At 35.2% G+C, this 15,072-nt stretch overlaps 1 protein-coding gene across 1 annotated transcript; it reads left to right on the forward strand.

The window, feature by feature from the left end:
• On the forward strand, positions 1,740-5,768 carry LOC109838874. The gene is made up of 3 exons (XM_020407303.1): positions 1,740-1,772; positions 4,460-5,611; positions 5,733-5,768. Exons 2-3 carry the CDS (start codon positions 4,460-4,462, stop codon positions 5,766-5,768), a joined length of 1,188 nt encoding a protein of 395 aa, XP_020262892.1. The 5' UTR covers positions 1,740-1,772.

A 15,072-nucleotide genomic window follows, 5' to 3' on the forward strand; every position in this document is an offset into this window, starting at 1 on the left:
CAGGTTAATGATGAATAAATCTCAAACTCCAATATCTCAACAAAAACCCCTTGATTTAATGAAGAAATGAAGCCCATGAAGCCAAAGGAATTCTTTCAAATAATTCAAAGCCCAATGGATAATCAAGAGAAAATGCCAAGCCCAAAAGTCCAAGCCAAAGCCCAAGACACAAGCCCAAAAGCAAAATACAAGAGTTCTGAGGACAGCAACAGGAGAAGAGCAGGCATCGATGCCTGCATCGATTGGGGCATCGATGCCCGCATCGATGCCTGTATCGATGCCCGCATCGATACCCCTATCGATGCGGGTATCGATACGGACGTCCAGGCAGTTACAATCCAATGGCTGATTTTTGTTGGTTTTGGATAAGATTTGAATCCAATGGCTCTCATTCACTGATGTTTACTATAAATAGGGGTAGAGAGTGAGGGGTTAGAGGTGTGAAAATTTTGTAAACTCCTTTTGGAGAGGAGGGCTACTCTTAATTGAGAAGGCCTTCCAAAAATTGTAACTTTAGTTGCAATTAATAAAAATAATTTTTTCCTCTTTAAATTTGTTCTTTCTCCTCTTTGTTGAATGATGAGGATGGAGATGAAGAGCAATTTGAAGGTTTGCATTTCTTTTCTCTTTTATTTCTTTTTAGTAATTTCTTTATTATTGCTTATTAGTTAGATTTAAATTCATGCTTGTAGTGTAGATTTATTTTCTTGTCTTTTTTATTTCTTTTTGCACTTTAATTTGTAGAGTAGATTTATTTTTCTTGCATTTAATTTCTGCAATTTATTTTGTAGTTTAGATTTTTATTTTCTTTGTAATTAGATTTATTTCTTGTTCATAGTTTAGATTTTTCTTTTCTTTTTAATTTTGTAATTAGTCTTCTTTTTCTTGTTTTTATTTCTTAAGATGTGAATTTAATTCTTGTAGGAATCTTAGAATTGTATGAAACTAGTCTAATTTCTTTTATATTGTATGAATTATTCTCTTGTACTTAAAATGTTCATGTTTAGGATAATCAACTAGAGAACTAATCGGTAGAAGAAGAATTTGATAATCTATGCTTATCTTAAATGGTTTGATAGGTTATGCTTATGAATTCTAGGATTATTATCATGTTGTTGTTCTTATCATGAATAGTGATTTTAACTTAGATGATAATTTGATAGGTTACACTTTCCTTAAATGGTTTGATAATCTATGCTTAATAAATCTAAGTTGAAATATGATAAAAAGAGAATAGTTTATATTTTGTAATTGAAATTGGCTAATGGATTATATTCTAAAGTTCTTACCTCTTTTGAATCCTTCATCTTAACTTTCTTAAATTTTCTTTTTATTTTTGGTTTTATTTCTTGATTTTATTAATTCATATTTCTTGCCGTGTGATTTTATTTGTTCTTTAATTCTTCCTTCTCTCTTCTAAAATTCAATTTATTATCTTTTGCATATATTCATAACAATCACACAACAAAATCACACTTATTCTTTATTCCTAATTGTCACACACAAAACATAAGAACCATTTCTAATAATCTCTTAAAATCACCTTCCTCGTGGGATCGATATTTTTTTATACTATAACTTGATAAATAGTGCACTTGCAATTTTGGTACATAATTATGCCGCACCAAGTTTTTGGCGCCGTTGCCGAGGAAGGTGCTAAAATAGGATTTTATTAACTTGATTCTTTAACTTGTGTATTTTTCTTGTGAAGGAACCGCTTGGAGCTTGAAAATCTTGGATTGAAGATCAAGAATTTGGAGCATTGCTTTCGGGTAAGTCTTCTTTCTAGTTTTCAATTCCACCCTCTTTAGCTAGCTTCACAATTAGAGACAATTAGAATTAAAAAAAAAAGATTTCATTTTTGTTGACCATAATAAAATCCATACAAGATAATAAACTCAAACAATTTTCCCCTTCTCACTTTTGATTATTGTTGACCATAATTAAAAAATATAAAGATTTTCTTTTTACCATCCTTTTTAGTCGCTTTTAATTTCTAGGGTTGCATTTCATATAGTGTAGGAATTCACCAAAGTGATTGTAGCACTTGATTTGGCACACACTTAAATCATTCTTAAGGGCAAAACCCCAATCAAGATAAGGTAAGGGATTTCATCACCCTTTCCTTAGCCCACAAATCACTAATTCCTCACTTCACAAACCCAAGCCTTCTAAAACTCATTAGACGTTGGCCCCTAAGGATTCGAGCTCAATAAGGAACAAGAAATCCTTAAGTGAACGGTTTAAGTTTTCTCAGAATAGTTGGTGTCTAAGGAAATGTTTAGGGGTTGCGTAAAGCGCTCCGCAAGGAAAGAGGTGCTTAATTAATCTTTGATCACCCTCTAGTACTATCCTTACCTGGCTAACTACCTGGGTAAAACTTTGATCTTTTCACTGTAGGAATTTTTGGTTAGGAGCTGGTCTAGTGGAGTTAGGCTAAACCCTAGAGTTAGAGTTGATTGAAAAGTGATTGCCTTGATTTGTTTTAGTTAGGATTTTTCTTTTTCTTTATCTTCTCATATAAAAAAAACTAATTTTCTTTCTTTCCTTAAAAGAAAAAAAAACTATCTTTCTTTCTTTCCTTTAAAAAAAAACTAATTTTCTTCCTTTCTTTCCTTTAAAATATAAGAACCAAGTTTAATAATCTCTTAAAATCACCTTCTTCGTGGGATCGATATCTTTTTATACTATAACTTGATAAATTGTGCACTTGCAATTTTGGTACATAATTATGCCGCATCAAGTTTTTGGCGCCGTTGCCGGGGAAGGTGCTAAAATAGGATTTTATTAACTTGATTCTTTAACTTGTGTATTTTTCTTGTGAAGGAACCGCTTGGAGCTTGAAAATCTTGGATTGAAGATCAAGAATTTGGAGCATTGCTTTCGGGTAAGTCTTCTTTCTAGTTTTCAATTCCACCCTCTTTAGCTAGCTTCACAATTAGAGACAATTAGAATTAAAAAAAAAAGATTTCATTTTTGTTGACCATAATAAAATCCATCTTTCACTTAGATATTAACTAACAAGATAATAAACTCAAACAATTTTCCCCTTCTCACTTTTGATTATTGTTGACCATAATTAAAAAATATAAAGATTTTCTTTTTACCATCCTTTTTAGTCGCTTTTAATTTCTAGGGTTGCATTTCATATAGTGTAGGAATTCACCAAAGTGATTGTAGCACTTGATTTGACACACACTTAAATCATTCTTAAGGGCAAAACCCCAATCAAGATAAGATAAGGGATTTCATCACCCTTTCCTTAGCCCACAAATCACTAATTTCTCACTTCACAAATCCAAGCCTTCTAAAACTCATTAGACGTTGGCCCCTAAGGATTCGAGCTCAATAAGGAACAAGAAATCCTTAAGTGAACGGTTTAAGTTTTCTCAGAATAGTTGGTGTCTAAGGAAAGGTTTAGGGGTTGCGTAAAGCGCTCCGCAAGGAAAGAGGTACTTAATTGATCTTTGATCACCCTCTAGTACTATCCTTACCTGGCTAACTACCTGGGTAAAACTTTGATCTTTTTACTATCCTTACGTGGCTAACTACCTGGGTAAAACTTTGATCTTTTCACTGTAGGAATTTTTTGGTTAGGAGCTGGTCTAGTGGAGTTAGGCTAAACCCTAGAGTTAGAGTTGATTGAAAAGTGATTGCCTTGATTTGTTTTAGTTAGGATTTTTTCTTGTTCTTTATCTTCTCATTTAAAAAAAAGACTAAATTTCTTTCTTTCTTTCCTAAAAAAAAAGACTAAATTTCTTTCTTTCTTTCCTAAAAAAAAACTAATTTTCTTTCTTTCTTTCTTAAAAAAAAAATTAGGGATTTTTGTTCAAAATCCGAAAATTGGGGGATGTTTATTCAAAACCCGAAAATTGTAGGGGGGTTTTTTTTGCAAATCCGAAAATTTATTGGGGGTTTGAACTTAGGATATCTTGTGCAAAAATCTAAAAAAAAAGGGGTGTTTCATGCAAAATCCGAAAATTCTTAGGGTTTTTGTGTAAAAACACATAATTGGGTACGTGATTTCAAATTGAAAAAAAAATTTGGGTGTTTTATGCAAATCCAAAAAAATAAATAAATAAATAAATAAAAAATTAGGGGGGTTTTTGCAAAAATAAATTTGAATTTGGGGTGTTTTGTGCAAATGTGAGTAATTGGTCAAATAAAAGTCTAATTGGATACTTCTCACATTCGGAAATTTGTACCGGATATTTTATTCAACAAGTGCACGGTTTAGCTTATAATTGTCATTTCAACATGTATGTTTCACCGATCAAGTTATCAAAAAAAAAAACATTTTTTTGTTCTCAAAGAATAATTTTGAGGGAATTTATTGTCAATTCTGATAACTTGAAATTAACTCATGTTGAACAATTTGTAGCTAAATAATAATTAAAAAAAAAGAAAATTATTATTTTTAATTTTTTTTTCCTTTTTCTTTTCTTTTCTTTTTCTGTAGATGCCTCCCAGAAAGAAATCTCGAGCAAGTTCATCATCATCTGATCCATCTGATACCGACATAGATAGACCTACTATTTTAGCTAGAATTGTGGGTCTTAACATTCATTTTGAGAGGGGATTTCAGATGAGTGCACTGCATACATATCATTCCACAGTCACCATGTTATCTGCAGTAGGTCTTAGGAGCATGATGACTAAACCCTTAGAAAAAGCCAACATTTCATTAGTGCATGAGTTCTATTCTGGATGGGAGATTGATCCAGATAGAGAATATTCAGCTTTTTCTATCGTGAGGGGTGTTAGGGTTATTTTCGATCTTTCCACTATCCGTGCTACCCTTGACCTTGCAGAGCCACCCACTGATGTACCAGATTACTTCCATTTAGCCTCCACTTTACAGCCTGGTACACCAGAATACAACAACATGTCTGCAACCTTGTGTGGGAGGGTCTTTACATCTAGTTTCGGTTCAGGAAATCTCAAACCAGAATATAGATTACTTAATCTTTTCCTGAACTTTGATTTGAAACCCACCACTGCATACTCCGTCATTACCCCACACGATATTCTCCTTCTCTTTTGGATAGCCACTGGTCAGCGATTTGATATAGCGAGGATTATATTTATATGGATGCGCTCATCAGTGGAGAATGTGTTAGATTGGGTCAGGACACAGTCTGCATCACGTACTCAGCTCATTTACCCCTATTTCATCACTAGACTCTGCCATAGATTTCATGTTCCAGTATTCGCAGAGGATAGGTTAGAAGCAGGGAAGGGGTTACTAAATGATCAGACTGTGAGGAGGAGCATTTCAGGACGAGATCAGTCCGGTCCTTCAGGTAGAGAGCCTCCTCAGCACCAGCCAGCTACACATGACCCCACTCGAGAGGAGATGGATACGATGCAGAGTCGCATGGACAGGATGCAGATACAGATACACAGGATGCAGCGGCATATACACGAGATGCATGGTCAGATCAGCTACTCTACCGATACCCTGGCATATTTGGCGAGAGGATGGCAGAGAGAACATGGAGATACAGATGGACCTCCACCTGAGCTTCATAGTTATATCACACCATTTCAGCCAGATGATTTCCCAGGAGAGGATGAGGCGGGACCGAGTTCAGCAGCTACCGCTGATGATGTGGATGACGATATATCAGGAGATGAGCAGTGAGGGATGTTCTTTCTACTTTACCCAGTCTTTGATTTTTTTTGGCATGTACTTATTAAACTGTGATATTTTGGATATTATGTGCATTGAGGACATTGCAAAGTCTGGGTATGGGGGTGTAAGCTAGTTAAGCTTTTGTTTTGCTAGTTAGTATTTTGTTTTAGTATTTTTTTTTCTCTCTCTCTCTCTCTCAGCATTTATCTTTTGTTAGTAAAAAAAAAAAGATTCACTTGCCAAATTAATAGAGTTAAGTAATAATTGATCAAATTGATAGATTTTAAATTTTCTAATTCTTAGTTAGTGACATATTCAAGTTCACCTTTTATGATAACTCCAAATAAAATTCTTAAGAAATGATTTTTCAACTAGTATACTTTACTTAAGTCTTACCTTAGATTTTTAATTAAAAATAATGAAATTTTTGCATGCTTAACTTAGAGTTGAAAATATTTTTTCAAGTTATCTTGATTTACACAATTTTTTTTAAGACTATATATACTTACACATATATATATTAAAAAAAAACTAACCTTATAAAAGAAGAGTGCGAAAAATGGACACCAAAAAAAAAAAACTCTTAAATTCAAGGTGATTCTATCTTATAAAGCCTAAGTTGACTGAGCAATTAAGCCCAAGGAGTATCTCTATACTTAATGACCTAAGCCCAATTGGGTTGGGATTCATTGGCCCAAAACTCGTTAAATGGTCACTTAGAAAGCCCGTTAAAATAGAAAACAATCACCAAGAATTAGAGAGTGAAAAAAAATATATATACATATATATAACACTAACAATTGTTTTTATATATTGTTGTTTTGTATATATGGTCTTGAAAAATAATTTTTGATCAAGAAACTTGAAATTTATTTAAAACAAAGAGTTTATATCAAGCAAAATCTTTTATTTACTGACTTTTTTTTAACTTGGCAAGTTGACCGAATTTTGTGGGTATATTCACTGCAAACCCTCACGAGACTACAACTCGTCCACTAGGGTAACCTAGGGGTTTAAAGGCTTGCTGTATGCGCTAAATACAACCGCGATTCCTACGAAAGTGAGTTAGGATTTTCTTTGCTAGAGGACTAGCAAAAGTTTAGGTGTGGGGGTATTTGATAATCACATTTTATTACAATTTTATACCCTCATTATCTATTCTATATGAATAAATATACCACTAATAACTGTTTTTATGTTTAATTGCAGGTTAATGAAGAATAAATCTCAAAACCCTCATCTCTCAACAAAAAAGCCCACAATTTAATGAAGAAATGAAGCCATGAAGCCCAATGAATTCTTTCAAGTATTTAAATGAAGAAATAAATCAAATGGGCCGGCTCTTCATGAAGCAAATGACCAGACTTTTTGTTGCATTGAGCTGAAAATCAAAATGGACCGGATGTGGACTTTGCTGCAGCAGCTTGATATTCATTTATTTTTGGATTTTTTTTGAAAATCAAATAATTCAAAGGTGGAGATTGTGCTTGGGGCTCAAGACAAATCCAATGGCTCATATTCATTGAAGATTACTATAAATAGGGGTAGAGAGTGAGGGGTTAGAGGTGTGAAAATTTTGTAAACTCCTTTTGGAGAGGAGGGCTACTCTTAATTGAGAAGGCCTTCCAAAAATTGTAACTTTAGTTGCAATTAATAAAAATAATTTTTTCCTCTTTAAATTTGTTCTTTCTCCTCTTTGTTGAATGATGAGGATGGAGATGAAGAGCAATTTGAAGGTTTGCATTTCTTTTCTCTTTTATTTCTTTTTAGTAATTTCTTTATTATTGCTTATTAGTTAGATTTAAATTCATGCTTGTAGTGTAGATTTATTTTCTTGTCTTTTTTATTTCTTTTTGCACTTTAATTTGTAGAGTAGATTTATTTTTCTTGCATTTAATTTCTGCAATTTATTTTATAGTTTAGATTTTTGTTTTCTTTGTAATTAGATTTATTTCTTGTTCATAGTTTAGATTTTTCTTTTCTTTTTAATTTTGTAATTAGTCTTCTTTTTCTTGTTTTTATTTCTTAAGATGTGAATTTAATTCTTGTAGGAATCTTAGAATTGTATGAAACTAGTCTAATTTCTTTTATATTGTATGAATTATTCTCTTGTACTTAAAATGTTCATGTTTAGGATAATCAACTAGAGAACTAATTGGTAGAAGAAGAATTTGATAATCTATGCTTTCCTTAAATGGTTTGATAGGTTATGCTTATGAATTCTAGGATTATTATCATGTTGTTGTTCTTATCATGAATAGTAATTTTAGCTTAGATGATAATTTGATAGGTTACACTCTATGTTGAAATATGATAAAAAGAGAATAGTTTATATTTTGTAATTAAAATTGGCTAATGGATTATATTCTAAAGTTCTTACCTCTTTTGAATCCTTCATCTTAACTTTCTTAAATTTTCTTTTCATTTTTGGTTTTATTTCTTGATTTTATTAATTCATATTTCTTGCCGTGTGATTTTATTTATTCTTTAATTCTTCCTTCTCTCTTGTAAAATTCAATTTATTATCTTTTGCATATATTCATAACAATCACACAACAAAATCACACTTATTCTTTATTCCTAATTGTCACGCACAAAACATAAGAACCATTTCTAATAATCTCTTAAAATCACCTTCCTCGTGGGATCGATATTTTTTTTATACTATAACTTGATAAATAGTGCACTTGTAATTTTGGTACATAATTATGCCGCACCAGGTCCAAAAAACTATCACGTTAACAGTTACCTCTGATAGTCCGTCAACTTGCCAATCCTCTTTAAATAGGATGACGGGTCCATAAAAACTATCACGTTAACAGTTACCTCTGATAGTCCATCAACTTGCCAATCTTCTTCAATAGGATGGTAGGTCCACAAAACTATCACAGTTACCTCTGATAGTCCATCATCTTGCCAATCCTCTTCAAGTAGGATGGCGAGTCCACAAAAACTATCACGTTAACAGTTACCTCTGATAGTCTATCAACTTGCCAATCTTCTTTAATAGGATGATAGGTTCACAAAACTATCACAGTTACCTCTGATAGTCAAACTCATCACATAATGACCTACCAGTGATGTGCCTCTATTTCGACTTCATGGATAGTGCCCCACTAGGTGATGTGCATTGTCTATCTCTTTTTATTCCCCTGCTAAGTCTTAATCAAGACCGGGGGTTAGTTACTTGGAATCCACTGGATTAAGAGTAACAAATCTTTTACATCGTCAAGTTAATATTATACTTCTGACGATCATCACCCCCACAGAACATGAATGCAGCTTGCATCATTCCCAATTTGTCACGTTAACAATACACCTCTGATAATCAACTTATCAATCCTTGTCAATAGGATGATAGGTCCTCGAAATTGCTCGAATCGCAATCTTCCCCAGCAAGACACTAAGTCTTCAAAATCTTATTCAAATCACAAGTATCAGAACTCATCGTTCCTGATGATAAACTCACCTAGCAAGTTTCCCCAGCGAGACGCTAATTACCAAAATCTCGTGCAAGTCACAAATACACATTCTCTTGTCATGTTAACACCATACCTCTGACAATTTACTTATCAATACTCGTCAATAGGATGATAAGTTCACAAAGTTTCTCCAATCGCAACACATTCTATTGTCATGTTAACATCATACCTCTGACAATCTACTTATCAATCCTCGTCAATAGGATGATAAGTCCACAAAGTTGCTCCAATCGCAACGCAAATTCTGTCACGTTAACACTAAACCTCTGACAATTACTTATTAATCCTCTTCAATAGGATGATAAGTCCACAAAGTTGCTCCGATCGTAACAAATTCCCGTCATGTTAATATCAAACCTCTGACAATTTACTTATCAATCCTCTTTAATAGGATGATAAGTCAACAAAGTTGCTTCAATCGCAACACAAATTCCCATCACGTTAACATCATACCTTTGACAATCCACTTATCAATCCTCGTCAATAGAATGATAAGTCCACAAAGATGCTCCGATAGCAACACAAATTCCCGTCACGTTAACATCATACCTCTGACAATCCACTTATCAATCCTCGTCAATAGGATGATAAGTCCACAAAGTTGCTCCAATCGCAACACAAATTCTGTTATGTTAACACTAAACCTCTGACAATTTACTTATCAATCCTCGTCAATAGGATGATAAGTCCACAAAGTTGCTCCAATCGCAACATAAATTCTGTCACGTTAACACTAAACCTCTGACAATTTACTTATCAATCCTCTTTAATAGGATGATAAGTCCACAAAGTTGCTCCAATCGCAACACAAATTCCCATCACGTTAACATCATACCTCTGACAATCCACTTATCAATCCTCGTCAATAGGATGATAAGTCCACAAAGTTGCTCCGATCGCAACACAAATTCTCGTCACGTTAACATCATACCTCTGACAATCCACTTATCAATCCTCGTCAATAGGATGATAAGTCCACAAAGTTGCTCCAATCGCAACACAAATTCTGTCACGTTAACACTAAACCTCTGACAATTTACTTATCAATCCTCTTTAATAGGATGATAAGTCCATAAAGTTGCTCCAATCGCAATACAAATTCCCATCACGTTAACATCATACCTCTGACAATCCACTTATCAATCCTCGTCAATAGGATGATAAGTCCACAAAGTTGCTCCGATCGCAACAAATTCCCGTCATGTTAATATCAAACCTCTGACAATTCACTTATCAATCTTCTTCAATAGGATGATAAGTCCATAAAGTTGCTCCGATCGTAACAAATTCCCTCAATCTTCTTCAATAGGATGATAAGTCCATAAAGTTGCTCCGATCGTAACAAATTCCCGTCATGTTAATATCAAACCTCTGACAATTCACTTATCAATCCTCTTCAATAGGATGATAAGTCCACAAGTTGCTCCAATCATAACACAAATTCCCGTCATGTTAATATCAAACCTCTGACAATTAACTTATCGACTATCTTCAATAGAGCGATAGGTCCACAAACCCGTCAAGTTAACATCACACCTCTGACGACCAATCAACTTATCGACTCTCTTCAATAGGACGATAGGTCCATAAAATATTGTTAGGTTAACATCACACCTCTAACAGTCAAACCCCCCAATGAACTTGTTAATCCTTTTTAACAAAAATAGCAAGTTGTCATTATAAAATCCTCAACGGATTAAATATTTTCTGGAATTATCCTAGTTATAATAAAGAAAATTTTTAAATTTCACTCTAAGTAAAAATTCATGTCAAGTTAATATTACACCTCTGGCGCTTCTAACTTTCTTTCAGTGTTTCAAGTAACATAGAAAGAAATAACAACAAAGTCTATGTATTCAACATCGTAGCACCAAAATCCATGCCTTTTATGTATGGGGGACTTTATCTCGATCCCTAATTAGAGATAAGCCTACGCCTAACACGCGTCGCCGGTTAGTCTTTTCTCGTGAAAGTGACAAAGTCTATGTATTCAAAATCATAGCATCAAGTCTAAGAGGGTTTATTCTCTTAGCACAACGTTACATGTGGAACGGACTTAGACAATCCATGTGCTAGCCCGACTCAAACGGTAGTCGGTAAAGGCTTATCAAATCCGTTGATGGCTGAGGGTTTGCCAAAAATCCTATGAATGTTTGCGGGCCCATCAGCTGAATGGAGGTGAGCTGTGACGTGACGTTTGATAGCTTTTGCTCATGAGTAGCTTGTACCGTTGCTATAGTTTCTATTTGAAGCTCATCATCACACAGGTCATGCGTGGAAAATCCCTTCAACCAAGATGCCTTTGAAGCGGGTGCAAAGAACAACTCTTTTCTGACAAGGAATCAACAGCTCCAAGATCAGAGTTGAGATCCAAAGTATTTTGAAAATTAGTCCCATTCAACCGCGAACTTTCAAAAACTTTGGAGGGGATTCTGTAGGCTGTCTAAAAATCACTGCAGATAGCTGATCCCCATCAAACTCCGATGATGGAAGTTATAATTCGATGGCTTCCAGAATACTACAATTTGAAGACTTTCACGTAAATCGATGAAGGTTACAATCTGACGATCTTCACAACAACTGATGAAAGCTCTAATCAACAGCCTTCACAATCAACATCGGGAGTTACAGAGATTATAAAATGACGATCTTTGCAACGTTCTGACAGAAAGAGACTACAAATCGACGATCTCTTCAAACTAAGACGCGGAAGTCCTCCCCGTATACCAGCATCAAGACGCACCGCGTTCACAGCCACGGACGCAGCTCAGATCCAGCTTCCAACGCTGCCAACGCAGCTTCCAACGCTGCCAACGCAGCTTCCAAATTGCTGCCAACACAGCTTCTAACGCTGCCAACACAGCTTCCAAATTACTGCAAACGCAGCTCACGAGCAGCTTCTAACGCTGCCAACGCAGCTTCCAAATTGCTGCGTCTGAGCTTTCAGACACTGCGTTTGAACGCAGAATTCATGCCAGAATGCGGATTTTGCGTTTGACTCGTTCAAACACGAGCTGAACAGTTTCAAAACTGTTTCCCACGATCTGAGGGGATCATAACTCCACTCAGGAGTGATTTAAGGGGCGGTTACATCCCATTAGCCCCACATAAGAGCAAATTAAGGAGGGCGGTTACACCCCTTAATCCCCTATAAATAACTAAGAAATCAGCTTAGTTCGCATCCTGCTCTTGGGCAGCATAGAAGAGATCCTTGGCTTGTCTAACCAATTACGGTTAAGATCAATCAACCCATCAAGAGTTCTAAAACTTGCTTTGCAAGTTCTCCACAACGTCAAATCGTGAGGAGAAGACCACGTTCCAGTGAATCAAGACGTTCGGATCGTCAACGGAGAGCAAACTCGACGCGAGCATTCGAGGGAGGCACTCCATCGCCACCGTGAAGAACCCAGAATTAAACAAAGGAGAGAATCAAATTCATTCTCCTCTCTTTTGTAATCAGGAAATCCAATTATAACTGAGATTAAAGGAATACAAATCAATTTTCCTTCGTTTCTTTTACTGCAAATTTTTCCACAAACAACAATCAGTATGCATAAGAGGTACGATGGATGATGGATAGGAAGGGGTTTCAAAGTAAAATAGGTGTGGATATTGCAAACAACTGGTCCATAATAGATCTCATTGTTCGATAATCCGAATAAATAGCTATTAATGGGTACAATTTATTTATTTTAGAATTTTATTCTATGTGGTTTGTAATTCAATGCATATTCACATATTCTATAACTCACCTCTAGTTCAATTTATCATATATAATAATACTGACATATTTTACTTTATATGTGCATATATTTATAATATGCATGCATGACCATTGACATATGAGATCCTATATGACCAAGATCGACGCTGATCCACGAAGATAAACTCAGGGGAGGTAAAAGTTTTTATTATTTCAATTATTTTAAATTTTCAATCTTATTACTATTACATGATCATTTAAATTTTTTAATATATGCAGCCCCGAGTATTACTATTGTTGATCATACTCATGCATATTCGAGTTGGAATTTGATGAATCCATAGGTCTAGTATTATGTTTGTCAAGCAAGGTTTTTTTGAATGTTCACAAATAAAATGGGTAAGACTCAATTGGTCTCTTTTGACGACATTGTTTGAACAATGGAGGCCCGAGACAAATATATTCCACATGTATCAAGGAGAGTCAACTATTACTCTGCAGAATGTAGGGGTTTTATTTGGCCTCAAAGTGGTGGAGATGTTGCTACGAGTACCGATGACTTCAATTGGATAGAAGCGTGTGAACGATTATTAGGTCAAGCTCCTAATATGAAGTGAGGATTCTGTAGTGATGGAGAGAGCTGACACACAGGAACTAGATGTGTACTTACGTTGGTATTGGAGGATTACTCGCCGATGGATATTTTGGGAGTACAAAGTACTTAAGGAGTACATACCTCGAGGTCCAATTGAGAGAGAGCTGGTAAGTAGATAGAAAAAATATACAATTATTTTTGTGATTATTATTTTTGTTATCATCCAATTACTAATATTTTTTTCGATTTTTATCTTATAGGTATAAGAACTCGATGAGGTTGCTTCTATTGCACATGATGCATTGAGATTGACTACCGAGCCAGGGGCGAGGAAAGCATTTGTTCGCATCATAGGAAATATTTGGTCGGCTTTTAAAAAGATGTGTCACATAAATCATGATGGACGTCAAGAACGACTCAAAGGGTATGAGCGTCGACGGATCTAAGGACACACCGGGGCGGGCTCAAATCGTGCACATGAATAAGTCGATGTTCACAGCAGACTCAAGCTGGGTGCTCACAGTAGGATCAAGTCGACAAGGATGTCACGTGCTCACAAGTTCACACACAACCGAACAATGAGATCATCCAAGCTCATGTTGAAGGTGAACGGGGAAGAGGGAAAGGAAGAAGAGGAAGAACAAGAGGGAGAGCGAGAGGAAAGTGACTTCTAAATATTTGCTAAATTTCAATATTGCTTATTTTATGATGTTTACGTTTGAAATGCTAGTTGGACTACATATTTATGATTGGATTTTTAGTAAGTGAATTACATGTTTGTTTGTGTTTGAAAATTGGTTATAGATGTAATATAGATATAAAAATATGTTTTTATTTGTGATTGAAATTGATTATGGATTGCTATATGTGTAGCAGGAGAGTTTGTGTTAAATCTAATAATTTTAGTCGAGGATTGATATATGTGTAGCAAGAGAGGATATTTCCAGCAAGTCTGTGTGCTGTGAGGTCTCTGCTAAATGGTCGGGGTTGGGAACCCCGACCATTTCTATCTCCATGAGACGAGGGATGGGCTAGCGTGTTTTTACATAATGAACATGATTGTAAACCCCGACCAAAATGGTCGGGGTTGACAACACCGACCAATTTGGTCGTGGTTCACAACCCCGACCTTTTTTAGCTCTGTGAATCACAAGTGTAATTACCAGAGCTTCTAAACAATCGGCAGAGCAACTAATTAGCCGGGTTGCCAACCCCGACTAATTAGCAATTCGGTTTCTTTAAAATGACCCATGTTTTAGCCACAATGCTGTTGTGACCAGAAAATAGGCCGATTACTGCAATAAATTTTAAAATGGATCGATCTTCTGGATGAAAGTTATAATTAGTTTTATTTTGAAAATTTCTAATTAATAGGAGGCCCCCAAACCTCTATTCCACGTGCACTCCGCTTAGATGCTCCTTTTCTTTAAAAACCTAAAATAGTAAACCCCATCCATTCGTCCATCCGTCCATCCATTCGTCCATCCATAATCCATAATAATAATAATAGTAATAGAATAACATGTAAATAAATAATAGTCTAGAAAGATCCTGGCCTCTCTCCGGATCCCAAGCCTCTCGCTTCTCACTTCCTTTCTCCGCTTCTATTAGAACTGTCTAGAATACCAAGCCCCCCCTCCTCCCTCCGTCAATAAAA

Source organism: Asparagus officinalis, chromosome 4 (genome assembly GCF_001876935.1).
Source record: "Asparagus officinalis chromosome 4, Aspof.V1, whole genome shotgun sequence".
Classification (NCBI taxonomy): domain Eukaryota; kingdom Viridiplantae; phylum Streptophyta; class Magnoliopsida; order Asparagales; family Asparagaceae; genus Asparagus; species Asparagus officinalis.

What these genes read in the sequence shown, in the direction of transcription:
- LOC109838874 (XM_020407303.1), top strand. Translation starts at nt 4,460, where the DNA reads ATGCCTCCCAGAAAGAAATCTCGAGCAAGTTCATCATCATCTGATCCA. An exon ending in CAGCAGCTACCGCTGATGAT is followed by an intron (nt 5,612 to 5,732) that starts GTGGATGACGAT and finishes ATGTGCATTGAG; the next exon opens with GACATTGCAAAGTCTGGGTA.